General features: G+C 52.7%; 8 protein-coding genes across 8 annotated transcripts; 3 read left to right on the top strand and 5 right to left on the bottom strand.

The window, feature by feature from the left end:
* Window positions 1-400: 400 nt before the first annotated feature.
* MRS44_006630 (uncharacterized protein) lies at window positions 401-1,288 on the bottom strand (the record flags this gene model as incomplete). The annotated part of the gene is made up of 2 exons (XM_046273920.2): window positions 401-1,070; window positions 1,119-1,288. 2 exons carry the CDS (start codon window positions 1,286-1,288, stop codon window positions 401-403), a joined length of 840 nt encoding a protein of 279 aa, XP_046139761.2.
* Window positions 1,289-2,482: 1,194 nt separating this feature from the next.
* On the bottom strand, window positions 2,483-7,377 carry MRS44_006629 (uncharacterized protein; the record flags this gene model as incomplete). The annotated part of the gene is made up of 7 exons (XM_065621835.1): window positions 2,483-4,348; window positions 4,399-4,523; window positions 4,576-5,342; window positions 5,435-5,465; window positions 5,522-6,670; window positions 6,727-6,925; window positions 7,006-7,377. The coding sequence occupies 7 exons, from the start codon at window positions 7,375-7,377 to the stop codon at window positions 2,483-2,485; spliced, it is 4,509 nt and encodes a 1,502-aa protein (XP_065477907.1).
* Window positions 7,378-8,210: 833 nt separating this feature from the next.
* On the top strand, window positions 8,211-8,556 carry MRS44_006628 (uncharacterized protein; the record flags this gene model as incomplete). Its single annotated transcript, XM_046280498.1, has 3 exons — window positions 8,211-8,264; window positions 8,336-8,466; window positions 8,523-8,556. 3 exons carry the CDS (start codon window positions 8,211-8,213, stop codon window positions 8,554-8,556), a joined length of 219 nt encoding a protein of 72 aa, XP_046139763.1.
* A 2,302-nt stretch (window positions 8,557-10,858) lies between these two features.
* On the bottom strand, window positions 10,859-11,764 carry MRS44_006627 (uncharacterized protein; the record flags this gene model as incomplete). Its single annotated transcript, XM_046274562.2, has 1 exon — window positions 10,859-11,764. One exon carries the CDS (start codon window positions 11,762-11,764, stop codon window positions 10,859-10,861), a length of 906 nt encoding a protein of 301 aa, XP_046139764.1.
* A 1,284-nt stretch (window positions 11,765-13,048) lies between these two features.
* Window positions 13,049-14,116, bottom strand: MRS44_006626 (uncharacterized protein; the record flags this gene model as incomplete). The annotated part of the gene is made up of 5 exons (XM_046274310.2): window positions 13,049-13,126; window positions 13,174-13,304; window positions 13,351-13,489; window positions 13,539-13,801; window positions 13,855-14,116. 5 exons carry the CDS (start codon window positions 14,114-14,116, stop codon window positions 13,049-13,051), a joined length of 873 nt encoding a protein of 290 aa, XP_046139765.2.
* A 1,086-nt stretch (window positions 14,117-15,202) lies between these two features.
* Window positions 15,203-16,402, top strand: MRS44_006625 (uncharacterized protein; the record flags this gene model as incomplete). The annotated part of the gene is made up of 1 exon (XM_065621834.1): window positions 15,203-16,402. One exon carries the CDS (start codon window positions 15,203-15,205, stop codon window positions 16,400-16,402), a length of 1,200 nt encoding a protein of 399 aa, XP_065477906.1.
* A 269-nt stretch (window positions 16,403-16,671) lies between these two features.
* MRS44_006624 (uncharacterized protein) lies at window positions 16,672-19,132 on the bottom strand (the record flags this gene model as incomplete). The annotated part of the gene is made up of 3 exons (XM_046270433.2): window positions 16,672-18,514; window positions 18,564-18,586; window positions 18,824-19,132. The coding sequence occupies 3 exons, from the start codon at window positions 19,130-19,132 to the stop codon at window positions 16,672-16,674; spliced, it is 2,175 nt and encodes a 724-aa protein (XP_046139767.2).
* Window positions 19,133-19,173: 41 nt separating this feature from the next.
* On the top strand, window positions 19,174-20,853 carry MRS44_006623 (uncharacterized protein; the record flags this gene model as incomplete). Its single annotated transcript, XM_065621833.1, has 3 exons — window positions 19,174-19,893; window positions 19,950-20,584; window positions 20,640-20,853. 3 exons carry the CDS (start codon window positions 19,174-19,176, stop codon window positions 20,851-20,853), a joined length of 1,569 nt encoding a protein of 522 aa, XP_065477905.1.
* Between the last annotated feature and the right edge of the window lie 550 nt (window positions 20,854-21,403).

The raw sequence follows: 21,403 nt of genomic DNA, 5'->3' as shown, positions 1-21,403 counted from the left end.
AGTGAGGAATCGCCACAGGTGAATCGTGTTCGGAGGGAGTCGCAAGGCGCTGACTCGGTGTAATGCGTATACGTGTTTGTAAGTAGGAAAAGTAACTCGTGACTTTTCTCGTCAGGAGGAGAATCGGAGGCCTGCTTAATGTATTGGAAGCACAGCCACGCCCAAGACTTTGGATCCATGCATCCATCCATCTTGGTAGATCGCGGGGTGATTTGCACCCCACTCAGAGCTGCACCCTCAACCACCAGAGCAACTCGATAAGGCAGACAACGCTCGGTCTATTTCGAAGCGACTTTCGCATCATCCATCTATTCTGTTCTGTTATATCGTACATAAATCATGAGTTGAGCGCCTTCTACCTCCCCTAACGCCTAGTTCAGTTTCCAGGGGACAACTTGTGTTACAGCTCCTTTTCCTTGATTGGCTTCTTTGCCAATAGCTCCTCGCGGCCCGTTGCAGGCGCATTACCGACAGCGCCTTTGCCACCATACATCTCGAAGCCCTTGTGGAATGCCCACTCGACTGCATTCTCGACTGGTTCGTCAAACATGGCCGGGAGGAAGGGGACGACGGCGAGACCCAGGCCAATGGGGGCCCATGTCCGGATCATCTTGTTCTTCATATCCTTCATGGCCCGGCCAGAGTACCTTACGACGCTGTGAATCGTGAAAGCGGGCAGACCCATGCTGGCGACGCTCTGGAAGATTGCGCGCTGCACCATGACGGTGCGGTAGTCTTCGAGAGGGGACACCTCGCTAGGCTTGACGACGCGCGTCTCGATAGCAGGCAGACCTGTAATCTTTTCTTGCCGTGCCGTGAGCTGTATAGTCGGGTCACACACCCGCTGGTTGTGCCAGTAGGCCTTGTAGCCTTCATACGAGACGTCGCCGAGAAGGTACATCCAAGACACACCATAGGCGCCGCGAACGAGGTTGGGGTGAGCTACCGGCCGGAAGGACTCGCCAATGTCAGAGGTGTATGCGACATATCGATGCGCAGAGAGGAGGATGGTCCGGAGTCGCGCGGCATAAGCCGCATATCGAAGGTTTGAGTCTGTGGAATCAGAGGCACTATATCCAGTCAACAAGTGTCCAGTCCATCAAATGCGAACAACGTACTAGCCCTCGGTAACCACGTTCATGTCTTGGCCCGCATGGTCAACAAACCGCTGCAGCGTCTTGGGGAGCTGCTCTGTCGCGGGCAGTTTTTCGGCAATTGATTCCTTGACTTGAGACGTCTCCTTCTTCTCCTCCGACTTGGAGTCTTGGGATTTTCCCCACCAAAGCATCGCAAGAGACGAGAAATCTGAGTGTGTTGCTTAATGGAAGAAAAAGGTCAACCTTGGAACCGGCTGCGCGGAAGTCGCTTACATTTTGAGTACCGACCCGCCACTACCGATGCAGGAAAATCCCGGTTGGTGCAATACGTCACTATCCGCCTTACACTTGACCGGATTGATAAGAGCTTGATCACTATCGGTCCGTACAAGTGGACACAGGTCTCTCGGGAGTGAACTCGATCGACCTACCTACTAGGTACCTATGCTAACAATCTACTAGATGTTAAAGCCGTCTATGCATAGCAATACAAGAGCTTAGGTTTCTATCTATTGTTTCGAGTTGGCCCAGATTGTACGGTATATGTAGCATGGAAAGAAGTGCTTATCCACCACTCCAAGGAGCTTCTGGTGGGGTTACTGGGCCCTCCATGGACCCAGCACGTTGACTGTGCAGTCAAGAGCTTACATCCTACCTTAATACCTTCACATCTGTTCCAGTCAGCTTCTGTAATCTTCAGCAATACCTTCTTCAGATAGGACATTGGCTGGCTCCACGGCGAAAAACCACAAGGGGAGATTGTGAGTTAGCAGATCCCCTGTGTCAGGAACCGATGAGGTTTTCGTATGCTGTTTCCCATGACAATTCCCTCACCAGGGGACCAGGGGACCAGGGGAGAGTTGAAATAAGAAAGGGGTTAATGTTGTTCATCGTGGAGTTATTAGGTATATCATATCACTCCCCGAACATCGCATCGTCTCTGAGTTTAAGGCATTCTGGAGGAATTGGCTTCACATTAAAGACATCAAAAATGTCTTGAGCTTAGTATTTAATTCTAACCAATCGGAGTTATTCAGTGTAGCCCCCTTTTCTTAAACTCGGTCTTGAATACCGAGTTCCTCCAGTGTCACCTCAGGTGATTCTGCATCCGAGATCGAAGAATTCGGCAACATCTTTTTTATTTCGCCATGGCTCGTTTGGACAACCCCATAGATACAAGATCTTATTTGTCCGATGTCTTGTCCTAATTTCCTCACATGATCCGACGCCCGATGTCCAGTTTGTTGTCGTTTGATATTCACCATCCTGCCAACTCTATCTCTACTTGACCTACTGATAAACCAGTGGTGACGACTAGAATCACTGTCCTTCCTCTCTACACCCTTCCACAATGTCTGTCCCATTGGGCAAACAGGAAAGTCCCCTCAAGGCCCCCGCCAGAATTCCTCCCAGGCCTCTGCACACATCCCTTGAACCTCATTTAAATACTCACCAAAAGTCATGTCCCTGACGTCCCCCTTGGCGTCCTGCGCCGTCATCCGGCCGGCCGTGATCCCCTTCCAACCTTCAACCGGCAGCTGCAGATATGTGTGGTTCCGGTCACAGGGCGTCATATTCTGCGCTTCCTTTCCGTGGTTAGCCGTCTGCCGTGACGCGTGACAGGTCATACACAAGAAGGTGTCGCATGCGATGCACAGATACGCTGTTCGGCCACCCCACCAGCAATAACGTTCCCTTGGGTTGCAGGCGAAGCCTCTGCATGGCGTCCCTCCAAATCCATCTGTCTGGAATAGCTTGTTCAGATCTCCCTCGTCCGCTGGAGGAGTAGAGCCATCGCCGTTATTGTCAGTGCTGATTTCATCATCATCGTCGTCGTCGTCGTCATCGTCCTCCTCTTCATCGTCCTCTTCCTCCTCTTCCTCTTCCTCCTCCTCCTCCTCTTCCTCCCCGCTGCCCACGTCACTGGTTTTGCTGCCCCAATATGTAACTGCTGGGTCCAGTTGCGAGAACCCGGCCGAGCCCAACACTCTAGCCGCCCAGAGTAGCCTTTGCTCTACAGCTGTCCCAGACACGGTCTGGCTAAGGAAAGCTAGCGCCCTGGCCAGCGTTGCTAGACAATAGAAGTCGTTCCACGAGGCGTCGTCGGACAATCCCTGAAAGCATATGTCAATGGCCTTCTTCAACCAGGACTGAAACTCAGCCGCCGGGCCCATCTTCCTCGCCATGCGTGCCGTGACCAGATAATGGCGCTGTAAGATGAGCTTCATATTGTAATCGGGAAGGTCCAGCACGAGCGGCCTCTGCGTCAGGCCCTTGACAGACTGAAAGAGCCTTGCCTTGGACTCGGGGTCTACCGCCTGGTGGAAAAGTGCCTCCAGCGTGCTGCCCTGCTCCATGACCGTACCAAATGCCGTTATGACCGGATTTGCATTCGTGAGCATGTACGGGTCCCTGCTGCTACACCGGCTGTCGAGCACCTCGTCCAGCAGCCGCCGCGCGCTCCCCAGGTCCCTGCACAAAGTCTTCTGGACCTCAGCCAGCTCGCACCGCATGGGTGCGCCGGCGTCCACATTGTCCAGGCAACGGATCACCTTTTCGTACATGTCGACCAGGAACGCGGCCTCGCCCGTATACGAGGCGGCCTTGCGGAGGAGATCGAGGCTGCGTCCGTCTCCATAGATCCAGGTCAGGTATGCCACTTGATCGGACAGCTTCCAGCGCCGGATCGCGGTCATCAAGTCTGGGTACTGGTCTGCGCTGTGAAACAGGCCGACCTCCTCCGCGAGTATATCGCCTGGCGTCAGTCCCTTCGGGTCGCTAGCCTTGGCCGCAACGTAGGACGCTGCCGCGGCGGCGGTGTTGCCCATAGAACGCTCAAGGCGTGCCAGAATGACATGGGCCCGCCGCCGGAGCGACGGCGCAGCACCACCTCCATCTGCCTGCTGCTCTTCGAGACACCCAGTGATGGTTCCGTGGGCCGCCGTGCCGTGACCCATCTCGAGCTGGATGCGAGCCAGGAGCTCTGATGCTCTCAGCTTCTCCTCCGGCGTGCCGGACTGTTCCAGCGCCATGCGGGCGGCCTGGCAAGCAAAATCCCTGTGCTTGTAGCTGGAGAGAAGCTCGGCCATCACGCAGTGTGCAGCAGAGTCCATTTTGGAGTTCGGGATGAGGCCTGGGATCCCGAGCAGAACATGCTTCCGCGGCAGCCATTTCGATACGAGCCCGCCCGCGTTGATTTGAACGCCATAGTTTTTAGAGGCCTGCTCAATAACCTTTCCATCTAGTCCAGCCTGTTGCAATGTTATTCATCAGGCCAAGGGAAGGGGGGGTTATGACATACTATGTGAAGTGCCTCGCGGACAGCAGCGTAGGCTTTCTTGGCTGATACCAGATCCGAGGATCGATACATAGCGCCCACGTTGCCGTTCACCAGATAGCCTATAGCCATTTGCGAATTCTCGAACACTGCATCCCACCATTTTCGCTCGTTGGGCGCAAGTTGGGCTCAGGAGATGACCATCTGCGGTAGCGATACTCTTCCATTTCCACAGTTTCTTCAAGAGACGGCTGTAAGGAATACTACCGTCCTGGCGTAGAACCATCTCAGCATAGCCATTCCGCGATGAGATAAGGGCGGCAAAGGATTCCATCACAGCCTTGTTCTCGGCGAGCGTGTTGTTTTCAGGCTCGATGTTGAGCCAGTAAAACAGGACATCACAGACGACGCACTTCTGCAGGCCCGGTGCCAGCTTGTTAAACGCCTCCTTCTCATCGGGGTGCACCAACTGAGCAGAAACCAGGAACATGTCCCTAAATGCCTGCGCGCTCGTCTTACGGAGCTCTAAGCAGCCGGTCGTTTCCTCCCTGCCGCGGTTCTCGCTGCGGGTGTCCCATCTACAGAAGAACGACCTCATCTGACGGACTTGGAAGTCGACCGGGAGTGCGCCATCGTTGAATTGCTCTTCGAGGTAGTTGCTACCGAGCGTGTCCAACTCCAGCAAGTCCAGCGGCGTCCATAACCTCCCTTCTCCTCCTATTCGTGCCTCCGCTGACACCGAATCTTTGTCTTCCTCCTCTTCAGCTGGCGCTCTCGGGTGGCCAATACGAAGAAACTTGGAGAATGGCTGTGGTATATCCTCGATGTCGAAGCTGCTATCCTTTGTGACGAACCGTAGCAGAGAGGTAATGTCGTCGAGAGTCAGGGGGAAAATGAGAAGGAGATCCACTGCAGGAGCGCTGCGACAGCGCCGCGATGTTCGGTGGCCGTGCGGCGGTAGCATTCGTCTACCATGCTCTCATAGAGTGCGTCAATGTCCGTAGGCGCTGGTTTCTTCATGTCCTGCAACACCGCTCCCTCGCGAGCCAGTGTGCTGTACCGGTGAAGCATGTGTTCTGCATACAGCATGTCTGGTAAAAATGAGTTAGAAAAGAGAGAAGGACGCTGTTCCATTTCATAGACTCACTCGGTGCTACTTCCTCAACCTTTTCCGTAATCCTCTGCTTGACATAGCGACTGAACTTCTTTAGGCCATCGAGTCCGTTTACACGATCCCACGCCAAAGCTTTGATGTCCGGCAGTTGCTTCTGCTTATCCATGACAACTTGTAAAAATATAGTCCCAGCCTCTTCAGCGTCGATTTTTATTGCAACGGACTGGGACGTGAAACAGACGTGGATTCGTAGTCCCCTATCCACAACAGCGGCAAGAAACTCGGCGAAGGAGTCCATCTCGTCCTGTTCCAGCTCGTCGATGCCGTCAAAAACAAGAAAGAGACGTCGCTTGGACCTGCTATCAAACACCGGCGCAAGGAGCTCGTCCAGCAGTTCTTTCCACTCGGTAACGTCGACCTCTTCGCTCCCGAGTTTCCGACAACAGAGCTTCCTGTGGATTAGCTTACAAGCACTAGTGCTTTGTTCAGACACCTGGTATACGACCGAGGCGACAGCTTTGTTGAAGTCAGCCAGGCTCTCCCGGTCGCCCCGGAAATAAAAGTGCGCCACGCAGTTATCGTCCTTGCCATCAGGACCTTCTCGGAGCTTCGAGCACAGATGGTCGTAGATGGCGGCTGCGAGATGACCCTTCCCAGTCCCGGGCTCTCCAACAGCGGACAGAAACGGGGACCGCATCTCGTTCTGCTGACTGGAGAGCCAGTCCCCCCATGCCTTCTCGGCAAAGAACCACGTACACGTACCAGGCACTATAGTCTCCTTGAGGATATGGTACTCTGTAATTCTGGCTTCCAAGTTCCCGAGATAGGAGTGGATGATTTGGGCCAACGGCCTCGGGGTTGCGACCTGCTCCTTCATCCCCTTCCCCCTGCCCTGGCCGGCCTCGTCTTTGTCTCTCTTCCACTGCCATGCCGCAACCAGCTTGGCCATCTCATGAACTTCGTCTCTGATGGTGTTCAGCTGAACTGTCTGCTCTTTGAGCACGCGCGAGTGATGCTCCTGATTCTGCCGCAGCTCTTCATTCATCTTCTGAAGGTTCTCTGAATTGCTCAAGATGGCGAACCGAGTGGCATCCTCCAGATGGTCGAGCGCCTTGTCCATGCGTTGCCGCGCCTCTTGAAGATCGCTGTCTTCTCCCTTTACCAGCCTGGAAAACCATTTCTCTGGAATTATGAGCATTTTTTCGTGTTGTAGGAAAGAAAAGAGGGAGTTATCTTACTCAATCTGCCAAGCTCGATATACTTGGTTGCGATGCCGCTCATAGACAAAAAGGCAGTAAACACATCCATCAGACGGTTGTGGTAAGGCTTTGAGTTCGGTATCCTCTTCTCTATTATCACGATACGACCAAGGAAGCCGTTCATATCTTCAAAGAAGTCGACGATCACATCAAAGTCACTCGAGACGTCGTGGCATGCCTACATTCGTTCTCGCATCGCGATTCGTAAGACCCGTGGCCAGGAAGGGAAGGGCAATGTACTAAAGAATATGTACTCACAGTGATCATGCAAGTCAACGCTGCCCCAATAGCTGCAGCTGGGGGGAAGGCCGTTGTGGCTGCCGTAGCAAGCTGCTGCGTGCCCCGTTTGATACATTCTAAGTTGTCTCTCAAGAGCGATCGCAGCTTGTCGACCTTACTCTTGCTGTGGCGGAATTTTTGGAATTTCTCCATCTCTTTGCAAGCAAAATCAGCGATCCCCTTTACATTGCCGTATTTTTCTTGTAGATTGATGCCGACACTTCTGTGGTAGTCCAGAAGGGCTTCATTCCATAGGTCCACCAAATCGCGCCCATCACCCTCCAGCTCTTCCCGGAGAACGTCATTCGGACTTTTGGGTGTCCGAGCACTTTTGGACAAAGCGACGGCCATGGCGGTAATGCGGAAGGCTGTTGGATCATCTCTTGCCTGGCGATGCTATCCTGGGTATTATACTACGTGGGTGGGCAGCGATGAAGCCTCATTTATTCCGGAGTTTTGGGATAAGGTTGCGTCTGACAATATCAGGCATGAATGCATGACTGCAGATACCTGGGATTTCAGGTAGAGATTACCCGTCTAGGTTTATATAACTAAGGTAGAGTTGTTAATTCCCAGTACCTAGCATATCTGGCGTAGAGCAACTGTGATCGTGCACTAGAACATTATTAGTAATAAACTCGAATCTTTAATCAGTTGCGAGTAAAACTGTGTTAATGAAGACGGTGACTGTTTCGGCCTCAGCCGATAATACCTGGATTGCATTGAGCTCGCAGGAATTTACTAGATCAATACCAATTAATAGAGTTCTCTAGATGCCTCCTCACCTGGAAAAGCTCAATTTATAGGGGCCCGAGCCCGAGAGATTTCAAGCCTTCATTAGCAAACAAGAGACATGTAACTAAGATAAAAGCCCATACATAATGTTTATCATGGCGGTTTGGACGGGATGGGATTGCTAAGAGGAAGTACGTACCAACAGACGGAGGCAAGATCCGATCGATCCCGATAACCGATTTCTCCGATGTATAGCCGCCGGGTCCGAACTCAAGCTGGTCCCCTTTGGGGCCTGCAATTCCAGGCAGGCACGACGGAGGTCCGAATTCTCGAAGCGCAGCTCGGCAAAGCCATCCATCTCAATTGAACGAGCGACACCTTAAACATCCACCCATTGCCCTCCGTCCACCACCCAATTCGCCCATCCCGGTCTCATCCACTCATTCACAATGGCTGGCGTCGCTTACTACACCATTGCCGGCAAGCAGGTCGGCGGTCACTACGTTGGTCCTCCCTCAATTCGAATCCCCCGCTACAAGTCCTCCGAGAAACTGACCTCGAACCTCTTCCGCAGCTGGCCATGGCCTGGTTGGCCTCCCTCTACGCCGGTGTCAAGTATGCCACCTCTGGCAGCTCCAGCAAGCCCAGCGCCACCGCCGCTCCCCCGATCAACGCCTCCAGCTCCGACGAGGCCGACTTCATCAAGTGCGCGAATTCAGCTTCAGGTCCGCTGGCGGTTCCCTCGGCTAACCGGAGTGCAGGAACTTCCTCGAGCAGCAGGACAAGAAGAACTAAGCGGCGGCCGGATAGAGGACGACGGTCTTGCGGTTTTGCGGACGCGGTGTATATTTATCAGTCATGGAGACATGAGCTGTTCATCGAGCCGGACAGCCGATTTCAGATACCAACAAAAGCCGAGTCAGCCATTGGCGGCATAACGATGTCAGAATTTTCATCAGCTTCATTGCAGTGACTTTTCGAGAATGTGTCTACCCGATAATCTCTTACCGCCGATGTCAGACAGTTTGCGTTGTGTTCCACAGATTCTTCTCGGTTCAAGGGCGGATTCGGCAACCAGTGGAACTCGAGGCTTGGAAAGCACAGCGCAACACACAGTGATCTCCTCCCAGTGTCCAATGGCACTCCAAGGAAGCCAAGAAGAACCTCCGAAAGATGACAGGATTGAATTATTTGGTCAAGTGTGACGATTGAATCACGACAGCCCCCGGATATGGATAGACGAATTCCAATACAATGGCAAGACTGCAGCCTATACTACCAAGTGGTAGCTTGGCTTCCTTCCAGTAACCCAATTCTTGAATCTCACATCGAAGTACGAGTATTTCCAAGGCCAATGACCTCCCAAGCTTCATCAGCCTTTCATCCGACACCGGCATTAGCCTGAAGAAAAGCTTAGCCAACTTACTCTATCAGGAGCATCATATGTGGAATGCCTTGATCATATCGGCAGTGTGGTTTCCACCAAAGACTAATTGATTACTCCGGTCTAGAACAGGCAGTGTACCGGTAGATCGAGAGGGCAAAAATGTTAAGACAATCCTTGGTCAATGTGTGATAAGGCCGTATCATCTGGGCAACAAGCGAATTTTTGAAGGCTGCGTAACTAGGCCACCCGCAAGAGACGGTGACTCCCTATCGTCGATCACCAGGGTTCGCCCAGTCGAACACCACCGTTCTCATTTGGATCGGGTAGTCACGGTTCTACTTACCATGGTGAGGTCCCAACGAGCACCCAGAATCGAGGTTCATCGCTTAAGTTTCTCTCTCAGCGGCCTGTTAAGCAGAAGAGGTGTAGAGGTATAGAGGTGAAGAGGTCGCATTATTATCACCAAAGATGTCTCGTCTACCCATGTAAATGTTGTCATTCTCAGATAAGCATGAGTGTATGCTAGCATATCACAAGACAAACAGCTAGTTATACTCGTCCCATATGAGCAACGTCCGTTCAGAGCAGAGATCCTTTTCCACAAGCTTGGTAACTCATTGATCTAACCTTTTTGCCCCTAAGATACGAAAAAGGGAGAAAAGGAAAATTCCATGCTCGGTGCTCCTGTCAAGGAGTTCGGCGGTTGTTGTTTGACAGGGAATTCTTGAAGTACCTAGTTGCAAAAGACACATGGTCGAGTCGGAAACTTGGAACCGCGAGTCGACTACCCCAGCGATATTAGAGGATGCTAGTTATCACCCGAGGGAGGCAATTAATGTTAGACTTGCCATAATTATAAAAAGCCTATCCTATGTGAACTTGGCATGTGTCTCCTGGTTGCTGTCAGGGCAGTTGTTGAGGCAGCAAAGCGACGTAAGCCCGGCGAGCTTGAACAGTTTTCACACAGCTCTTGTTTGCCGAGCACATGCTCACACAGTCTTCAAAGGCATCTGAGCTCAGAAAATGTACGGTTCCCCCCCCTTCTGCCTCACTTGTCAGTTATGGGTCTAGTGAACCATAACCTCGTCTTCCTGGTTCATGGCCACCCTATACGTCGTGTCTCGTATAGCCTCGGGAGCCAATTATAACATTCCAAGGAAGATGGGAGTGTCACCTTTGTTGCTAATTTTCACGGCAATCAATAAAATCCGTATTGCCAGCAGAAACGTCTATCAAGATCTGCCATTACCATATCAACGCTCCTTTGGTTGGCAAACTCCTTGGGTCGGGGACCGTAGAAATGAGCATCACCCACTATAAGTCCACCGAGCACAGAGATAAGAATTTCATATTAAGTGGAAATAGGTCCAGGGGAATAAGTGCTTGCATTCAAATCTCACAACATCTTTCCTTCTACGGAGAAGTGGGGGATGTTTTGTTCTTCAGCCTCAACGTCTACCCCATAGTTCGATATTGTTCTATAAGATGGTCGCATTAACATTCCTGAGCAAGGAAGAATGTGGAGAGATGGTTCAAGCTATGGTCTAGAACCTAGTTAATAAAGCCACTACTAATAGTGTCATCCGTTCATGCGGGTCTAGTTTCTCCTTGCTGACGATCCCCTCAAGGACCACACACACCAGTCGTTGAATAGATCTGCTAATATAAGGCCTTTTATTACTCCGATGCCTTGAACTCCTGATACAATGCTTATTCTTTAGTAAAGTGAAAACAGTCAGCCACATACTCCAGAGATGCTTGTCCTGTCCGACCAAGTTGCCAGATCCTCAGCGCCGTCATGACAACCATAGTACCCCATCGCTCTCCCAGGTTCTCGTAGCCGCCTTCGAATTCAATCCTACACGTCTTCCATGCTGCCTCCTTCCACGACGCTGTCGCGAGGTAACCTTCCCTGCCTGGTAACGAGTCCCCAACACGATACAATCTGAATTGATGGGGATATTTGGGGTCGGTTATCACATCCGCTGAAACCATCCGCCATTCAAACTCCTCGCGCAAATATGATGTCCCTTGAACCGTTTCTCGCATTGTCTCGATCTCCCATCTGAAATGGACCACTTGCTCGTTTTCTGCCAGCCCAGTGTACATAATCTCCGTCACGACCTTGGCTTCGTCTTCCAACCAAGGCGGCGCAGAGACATTGATAACGCTCTCCAAGTTGCTGGGTTGATCGCAGGGATCCTGTAACGCATCTCCAGCTGCCGCCAGTATAGGGTCCTTGCCAGTGGTTCCGTTATGTATCATCAGGCAGGGCCCGGCGCCGGGCCCACGGCCAAGCAGACCAGAGTACTCTGAAACGGCAAACATCTTTGGGGTAGCTTCATCACCGATAAAGAAGATCCGCCACTTGTTCCACTGCCATGAAACCTTGAGCATGCGCGGCATAGGACGGTAGGGCGTCCTGACACACTCGCTCACCAGGGTCTGACTTGAGGACATTTGAGAACCGGTGTCGGCTCTGGAGGCGCTTGGGGCCAGTGATGAGACGGCCGTGGAAGAGCCAGAGGCTATTCCTCCAGTGTAGGGTGGTGGGGGATCATCCTGGCTGCCAGCATAAGTGGACGCGTCCAGGCTTGCCAGCTCGGCGTTGTTCATGATGAGGGAGGCCTTGGCTTGACCAGAGTCTCTAATGAGATTGAGGGAGGCTATAAGGTGAAAAGAACAGGCGTTTCGTCGCGGCTGCTCCCAAAACACTGGTTTATTTGACGTCCATCATGCTGAAGGGAGGTGAGAAGTGATGGGACGGAGGAATGAATGTGTAAGGGGCAAGATGCTGACGGGACGGACGAACTGGAGCAAAAGCATGCTTTCCCGTGCGTCCTGTAGGTGCTAAAGATTAGGTGCTTAGACCACCCGCATTTCAGGGGCGTCGGCCACTCGGAATAGCGTGTTCAGCGCGGGGAACAGTCTGCCCGGCGATCCGGGCTACAGTGGAATCTTCCCCTAGAGCCCGCGGGGTCGCCGGTCGCCGTTGGCTCCCCTTCGAGGCAATGGATCGACATGATCCCGGGTCTCTGGGCTGTCCAGGGATAAGCTCATCTCGTGTACGGAGTAGAGCGATAAGATCTCCACTGTGCGCTCCTTCGCGTGGTAACGTTACTGGCGAAACCCGAGCCCCTGGGACGACCGCGGTGTCTCAAATGAGCTTCTTTCGTTAGGCTATCGCCTATCTTTCATGGATCTAGTAATGCGTAAACCAAATTTGTGGAAAGGTTAAACCTTACTTTCTTCATGTTAGACCCAACGTGTACGACGAATTGGTCGAGATAAGCTGTATGGCTGTCAGAGACTCAGAGTGGCTTTGGTGAAGATTGCTGACCCGAGTGAGCGATCTTGACCAAATACGATTGGCCACACCATACTTTTTTGCCAATGCGCATGCTTAGCTACTGTATAGGTTTGATACGAATCGAAACTGTTCATAAAGTTCGAGAATATCATGTTCTACAATGCTGCATACCCAGCATTCAAGGGCAAGATGCTGTCACACAACAGCGTTGTAACAAAATATGGCTAACCTAGAGCTCCAAGGCAACCTCCAATTTGAACAACTGATGGCCACGACCGATGGTATTTAAGGCGCTGTAAATATTCCCACATGATGACCTGTATTTATAGATAACATGCTGAAAGGATAGTCAGAAAGACATATGGATAGATCAATGTGACCGACTCCGCCCTCATGCATTTTTAACGACAAGCCGCTGTCAAATAGCCGACGATGTTACACAACCTCACATCAATGTCATTCTTGGCATCCATAATAGTGGAGGTAGGTAATAATATTTCCCGATTCTAGTTAACCTGTCAAAAATCTCATAACGCATTGCAGACGCCTTCGTCGCAATGCCTTGTCTCGCTGTCGCAAACAGGTTACAGCTAGTCAGTCTTCTGACTCTTGCTGCCAAAAATGGCCGCCTTAAGATTAGGAACTCCCATAGCCCACAACACAAGATCCTAACACTTGTTAGTAGCTTTCTCATCACGGTCGCTCGGGGTCCTACTGTTGCAGTGTTCCATAGAACCTTGGATGCCAACCAGGTGACGAATGTGCCGTAGCCGACCCATTGAGATGTGGTTGGAGATGTCTTTAGCACGTTATCAATCACGCTTCGCGCATACTCCTCGGGAGGTGCTATATGGTATTAGTGAGCGAAGTCTCGAGATGGAGGATGGCTGACTCGGTTGTAGGGTCGTATTGGCCTCGCCCTTCATCCATGGACCAAGTGCTTCTCGGCCAGGATAGTAGGGTGAAGTTTCAGGGAGCTCTGTTTCCTCTGCGTGTGCAAAGAAACCAGTATTGATTCCTCCAGTAACCACCTGCATATACTCAGCTCGGTTCGGCACCTTCTCAAGTGAAGAAGCTTACATGCACCACTTTCACATCAAAGGGGGCAAACTCAACGCGCATCTGCCGTGAAAGATGCTCCAGTGCCGCCTTGCTGATATTGTAGATACCTTCGAACGGGATTGGGAGTCTTCCAGCCACCGAGCCAATGTTGACAATAGTTCCTTTGGACGCAATCAGCATAGGGCTGAATGCCTGTGTCAATTCCAAGACGGCCCAGACGTTGACATCAAACATGGCTTTTGCTGGAGTCATGTCTGCGTCTAGCAAGGACGCCATGTAGCCTGAAGACGATTAACATCCATTTCTGAGCGTGGTATTAGTGGATAAAGCGAACCAACACCCGAATTGTTAATGAGGATATCCAGTTTTCCTCCCGTGGCCTCAGTCACTTTCTCGACGGCCTTCTTGATCGAGTCCGAGTCCGTTACCTCGAGTAACACGATATCCAGGCCCATCTCCTTGAGATGCTCAACCTTTGTAGGGCTTCGAGCCGTCGCAAAGACTCGGAATCCTCTGCTGTGGAGTTCTCGGGCGAGGTAGTCTCCGATGCCACCCTTGCTAGTGCCCGTTACGAGGGCCGTCTTTTGGGAAGACATTGTTGCAGATCGCTGCAAATCTATGCAAGAGCTGGATGAAGCAGTAGGCTATCAGCCCTGTGAGAGACTGCAGGCCAAGAATTTCCTGCAGAGAATGGAAGACGAGCCTCCATCGCTAGAGGGCAGAGGAATGCAGGTTATTTACCCGCACACATTCCATATCCACAGGTCAGGGATAAGGGTTGCGACAACACACGAGCAGGGAACCCCGCTGGGAACGACTTGCCAGTCTTTCCGAATGGTTGCATTTTGTCTCGGGGAGCTCAGAAATACAGGGTTTTAACTATGCCTGGGGCCTAGAACATGTACGGTCACGGCCACCATCTCAAACGCGGGTTGGCCGGATTGGTTGCGACGCTCGACGACATGGTTCGAGTGAGTGAGAAATGTGATCCTACCGGGCAAATATTTTGCGAGCAAGTCCTTCTCACTCATGTAGTAATTAGAAGGTGAATGAACAAGCCATCTTCTGACCAAGTGCACATTTGTATCCAAGGGGTGGGTACGACGGCTTCATATGTGATCCTTGCAGAAGCCCGTCACCAGAGTCTCCTTCGGCAGAAACCGTTGACCCCTGCCGCGCTAAGGAACCACCCCGCTGAGAGCAATATTCGGTGAGACTCGTGAAATCTTGACATGCTTAGTTGGAAAGCATCAAGACTAGGGCAACATAGTAGTCTATCGAGGCGTACCGAGGGTTTGCCATGACTGGGACGTGCTATTACTCACATGTGCAAATGGATCGTTCGGCCGCATCAATTGAAAAAAGAAACGTCTCTTTTTGACCAACTCTCAATGATGCTTCTTTTTGTTTTCGTAGACTTGGCCATCAGCTGCCATGCCGCCTTGCATCGGCAGCCACGATCTCAGCTCGTGGCCATCACGTGTTGACATAATGCTCCTGCCGAATTGCATTCGGCTGAGCGCCAGGTCACGTGACTTCCTCCACCCCCGCCATCCACATTCTTCTCGCTGGACATCATCTATCTTCTTAATCGAAACACTCCGCGGTCCGGATATAAGGATAGACTCTCTCTCAATACCCCCAAAATTAATCCACACCTCAAAGCAATCGCCCTCTTGGGCATGTCGGCAGCTACCACCGACCCGGCCCTGGGGCTTGTTGCCGCCCCCGCCCCCGACCTCTCGCCCGTCTCCCAGGTTGCGCAGGTCGGTACCGTCGATCACCTCGAGCCCGTTGCGCAGGTCGCGACGACGCCCAAGGAGAGGCATTCCCTCACCCTCGACCAGCGCCGGGCCCTGCGCCGCTGGGCTAACGGTCAGACTATCCGTCCTTCTCACAAGGCCTGCATAGAGTGGTTCTACTCGCAGTACGGCCAGCAGATCAGCCAGTCCACCGTCTCGCATTCGCTGTCGCCAAAGTACTCGCGTCTGGATAGTGACAATCCCCAGCTGTCTGGCTCGCGGCTACGATACGGAAATTGGCCCGACGTCGAGAAGCTCGTCCTCATCTGGTACCAGCAAGTCCAAGCATCTGGTCGTCAGCCGACCAACGAAGAACTGGGCGAGAAGGCCAAGTCCATCTTCAACCAGCTTCCGCGATACAAGGATGAGAACCCGCCCGAGTTTTCTCCCGGCTGGATTCACCGATTCAAGAAACGTTACGGTCTTTTGATCCGAAGGCAGCGCCGCCACGGTGACGGAGGTATGAACCCGGCTGAAGACATCGCGTACCTGGCGGACTGCATTCCTCGCTTCATGAACATTGCATCCGAGACCAGCCCAGCCGCCATTAGAGAAGAAGTTCTTCGCGTTGTCGGTATCGAGCCTAGCCTCAACACGTGTGCGCTTGCTCGCGACGAGATCGTTCGGAGAATCACCAGTCCTCAACCACCACCACCGCCTCCTCCGATGGTTGCTCCCGACCCGCCCTCTATCCCTCCACCACAGCCGGACCAGCCTATCTATGCGGACGACGATCCCGAAGTGGTGCTGCAGAATGCCTTGCGCCAGCTTCAACAGGAAGAACAGGCTGCCGAAGAGCAGGCTGCGGCGGTACGCGAGGAGCGCGAACGAGCGGAGAGAGCCGGACTCCCACCACCTGGCATCATCACAACGCCTGGTGGGCGGGCCTCATCTGTCCACCGCTACACATCGACACCAGCCCACGACCTGAGTACGGACCTTACTCTGACTCCGATCAACTCGGAGGGACCCATTGCGCGTGATGATCGACCAGTGCGATGTCCTTTCTGCGTCAACCAACGGATGCTGCGATCCATCAAGGAGGCCGTCGAGCACCTGTCCACGCACGTCGTTGTTTGATGAATGCTTCATGTCGGGCACATACCCAGCGGATTTGTTACATAGGAGGGCTTGAGTCGATGTTCGAGGCCCAGGAGTTGAAACGGATGGCACAGGGGGAGTTTGCGGTAACACTCACGATTGTACGGATATACCTTTGCTTTTCATGACGGATAACTGTTTTAATACCAATACCTCGTTTTAACGCGATCTTCTGCATCCATCCCCCTCTCTGTGGAATATGTGGTTGATATAGTCTACGGTACCTAATCACATCGCGCCTGATCTAGTCATAACAACCCGCTCGCTTTCAACGCCTTCATAACTGCATCGTTTTCCTTCTCCGCTTTGGTCCTGTGCTTCTTGTGGTCCCCTGGATTGATATAGTTGACCCAGAACTTGAGGCCCTCGAGCCCCTCCTCACGACACAGCTCCCCTCGTTCCTCTGCCATGAGCAGCTCTTCCTCAGCAACACCAAGACTCCAGCCGAAGCGCTCGGCAGCTTCTTGAGCAGTCACGCCTCGACCAAACACCTGCCAGTCCCAGGGCACCTCGCGATCCGGAGGAAACTCGTGCAGGTCTTGTAGCCATGCAAGGATGGCCCTGACGGTGGTCCCGTCCGTGCGGTCACGGCTCTGGACCACCATGACGCCGCTGCGAAAGGTACGCAGGCGGACGGGGAGCTTGAGCTTGCTCCAAAGCCTGGCGGCTTTCTCAAAGTCGGCCGGACTGACGAGCTCAACGCCGCCGCGGGCTCTGTTGAACATGGCCCACAGGTCAACGAGCGTGATGATGCCGCCTGCTTTTTTGAGGACGCCCCTCGAGTCATCAGTGAGAAACTCTGCCAAGTTTCTTGACAGTTCTGACAGATAAAGAGACTCGGAGCTGCCGCCACCAACGATGTCCTTTGTTGTGATGAGGCCCAGCTGACTTGCCGACTCCGCCAAGATGGCGTTTTCCTCCGCCGATGCGTTTCCCTGGCCATTATTTGTCTGCCTTGCGAAGCGCTCGGCGAGGGCAACCACCTCCTTGGCGGATGACATGAGGGCCTCCAAATCCTCAAAGGCGCTGCCGATCAGTAGTTCGTTGTTCTTTCGCATATTTAGGCCCAACTGTTCCAGACCGGCAATGCCCACCCCCTTGGTTCTCCCTGCTGATGTTCCAGTACCCGAGTCAGGGCTGGTCGCTTCATCAACCATCTGATTACTCTTTGGAGCCGGAGGCGCATCCTGGAGCAGCCACTTGCGCTGTGTCATGGACCCCTTCAACCGTTCATAGAAGATCTTTTCGCCCCCCCTTCGAAAAGAGAGCTTAACACATTCATATGCGTCAGTCCCGCCCTTGCCACCCTTGCTTTGGTCAAGGGTGGGACCCGGAGAATCAATCCTCGTTGCATCGGATGTTGAACTTTGCTGGATAGCTGGTGGGATATCCTGAGAGATGAGGGGGGCACCGCACATCTCGCAGGACATCAGTGAGGGGTGGTTCGAGAAGGTGCACCGTGGGCATGGGAACGAAGCAGATGAATCCGACCCATTTGAAGTATCCGGTAAATTGGATGTTGGTATTTGATCTAAATTCTCGGACAAAGGTCGAGAATCAGACGGCCCTGGCCGTAAAGGGAGAGGGGAGGCGAGAGCCGGAGACGGAGCTGTACGGTTATTTGCACCAGAGATGGCCGCCTTTAAAACATGAGTCAAAGTTGGTTTGATCCCACACGCAAGGCATGGCGGAAGAGGAGTATGGGCGTTGGCGGTAGTCGGATCAAAGTTGGATGGGACGGGGTTAGAGAAACTGCATATTGTGCAGACCCATGTCGCACTCTTGGCAGCCGGTGGCTCCGGGGGTGGCCGATAACCGCTTTCTGAATGTCCTGGAGAGCCAGAGACATTTCTAACAGAGTTGGAGGCGTTTGAGATGGCGCGGCTGTGGTAGGATGCTCGCTTGGGAGGCTTTGGGAACAAAGTCACCTTGGCTGATGACTTGAGAAAGCCGGCGTAGAACTCGTAACGGTCCACATCCTTCAAGTCCAACGCAACCGAGTTCGTACGAGGTTCCTTCTGATCGACGTAGCAAACACGATGCGAGGTTAAATAAACCTGTCCATTTTGCTGATTGGGAAGCTTGTACTTGCTGCCGTAATGTCAACGAGATTCGCTCACCGCGCCAACGAGCAACTTACCCCTCATACAAGCCAACGTTATCCTGAACAAACAGAAGCACCTCGTCTGTAAGATACGAGGGCCTTAAAGCAGTAGTAAGATCGATGTGTTTTAAAAACATCCGTCATATGGAAACAAAGTTGAGTGGTAGAGGTGAACTTGGTTGGATGTTGGGATGAGCGATGATGCAAGTGGGGGGTCGTCTTGTATCAAAGGGAACAAGTTGAAAGAAATTCGAGAGTTGTAAATGCCAAGTCAAGCCTCAAATTATGAGAAATACCTCGTCTTCGTCTGTATCAAGATAAGGTGTGATCGAGAGTTCAAGCACTCGTGATGTTGAGTGGTATCTGCTGTAGAGGACGTAGGCATCGGTCGGCCCCTCGAAGTCGCCGGCCCCACATGCAGCCATGAATTGTGGAGGGCACGAGGTTCGACGCCGCGGTTTTTCCGACAGATCACGGGACTTTACCGCCACCGTGACGGGTAGTTGCACCACGAAAATGCCTCCGCTTTCTTCCCAACGACCATCACCGCCCAAGCTGTTGTTCTGCCATCTACAACTCCAGCATCGTCCTTCTCCCCAGCCCATCTTGTAAAACTAACCCCTTCCTCCGGTAGCCTTTCGACACCATGATGCCAAGTTGGCCAGCGGCGCAGACAGCGCCGAGCGTCACGCAGCAAACCGCCCCAGGCAACTATGCGTATCCAACAAGTGAGTCCGCCCTTCGGCCGTTGGCCAAACACCCTGATGGTACGGCGATGCTGACTCCTGTCACAGATCCTGCCTTCATCCCCGTTCCCGTCCGCCAGGGATTTGGTCAATACGGAGCACCAGCAGCTCCCTACGCCGGATACGTGCCTCCACCGCCCCCCGTGCAACCCCAAATGTCTACTGCCTCGCCCGTGAATGGTGCAACCCCAGCACCCGAGCAGGCCAAGTCAAAAGTTGACTGGCCCGAATCTGTCCGGAGCTACGTCCAGCGATCCTTCCTCCCCCAGAATGACGACCCTTCCGTATCTCGAGCGGACATCGAAGCCAAGCTTAAGAGCACCATCGGTTCCGCTAAAGAGAACGACACACTCTACACCATCGACTGGGACAGCATGCCCCTTCCTCAGGCCCTAGTCAGGGCCGAACGTGAAGCCGAAATGAAGCGCAGCATGCATTCCTCCCCATCCCATATCCGCGAGCCCCTAAATCCTAAGAAGAGGAAATCTGCCGATTTTGCAAATGATGACAACTCTCAGCCCCCGTGGCGCTCTACTAACTCGCGATCTTCTCTCCAAGATCGCATCACCTACCCTTCACCCGAAAAGCGCGCCTCCTTGGACGAGTCACCCCGAGATCAAGTAAGTTCCAGAAGGAAGCCAACAAGCGCAAGCGCCGGTTCGAGAATGAATACAAGGCGTTCAGATCGCCCAGTCCACCTCCGCCATCATCTGGACCCATCACTGGCACATGCGAAGTACTGGAGAAGAAGTATCTTCGTCTCACAGCCCCTCCAGTTCCGTCCAAGGTCAGACCCGAACGTGTTCTGCGCCAGACCCTGGATCTTCTCAAGAAGAAATGGAAGAGGGAGAGCAACTACTCGTACATCTGTGATCAGTTCAAGTCGATGCGTCAAGACCTGACTGTGCAACATCTCAAGAACGACTTTACTGTTTCCGTCTATGAAATCCATGCCCGAATTGCCTTGGAGAAGGGGGATATCGGTGAGTATAATCAATGCCAGACCCAGCTGCGATCACTGTATGCTCTGGGCCTGAAGGGCAACCCCATTGAATTCAAGGCGTATCGTATCCTTTACTTTATCCACACTGCCAACCGAACCGGCCTAAACGACACCATGGCAGATCTAACCGCAGCAGAGAAGGAGGAGAAGCCGATCAAGCATGCTTTGGAGGTGCGATCGTCTCTGGCGCTGGGGAACTATCACAAGTTCTTCCAGCTGTACCTGGACACGCCCAACATGGGTGCATACCTGATGGATATGTTTGTTGTCCGGGAGCGGCTTGCTGCTTTGTGCAACATTTGCAGAGCGTAAGTGACCCTTTGCTATTGCTGATTCAACTGAACTGTACTAACTGTGACACAGATACAAGCCGGATGTCAAGCTCCGCTTCATCACTGAGGAACTCGGATTCGAGTCTGATGCTGATGCGGCCCAGTTTATCATCGACCACCAGGGTCAACATTTGCTGGAAGATCGAACGGATTACATCGCTTTCCTGACTGGCAAGGCCGGGCCCCTCTTTGAGGGTGCGCGATCGGCCGCGTTCCGAAAGGTTGATATCAAAGGCCAGATCTGAGCGTTTTCCTGTGCATTTCGTCTCGATTTCTTTTCCTCTTTTTCTCTTGCGACTTTCTCAGGCGTCTTGCGGGCAGAATTTTGCTATCGACATCAGCTCGACAAGACATGATGATGCCAGTCACTTGGATGACATCTCATTCATGTAGACACGACCACGGCATTTATACCCCGTTGCTCGCTTAGGCGGCATCGAAATGTTTTTTCGCTACTTCACGCCAGCCCGGCGAGGTATGCAGTTGACTGTTGACTCTTCGCAAAGTCTTGTCTCCTGCTGCCTCCTCCAGGCTCGATCAATTAACCATAGCCTCCATACTAGCCCACAATGTTCATAACATGTGGAGGCAAAGCATTGTTTTGATGGATTACAAAAGTTGGATGGGTGCATTTTAGACACGGCGGGATTGCATGGCGCGCAACGGAACAAAACTGAAGGCCAATCTCGGCATGGCTGGGACTGGTGGACAACGAATTACTGAGGTTGACGGCGTTCATATCTTGATGCCATAGCAGCTTGTTGTATACTAGTCCCAATCATACGCAGGCGGAAT

Source organism: Fusarium solani (assembly GCF_023522795.1).
Source record: "Fusarium solani strain SB1 chromosome Unknown bctg00000003_1, whole genome shotgun sequence".
In the NCBI taxonomy this organism is placed as follows: Eukaryota; Fungi; Ascomycota; class Sordariomycetes; order Hypocreales; family Nectriaceae; genus Fusarium; species Fusarium solani.
Note: the sequence above shows the minus strand (reverse complement) of the source record. Positions and strands in the feature narration are given on the sequence as shown.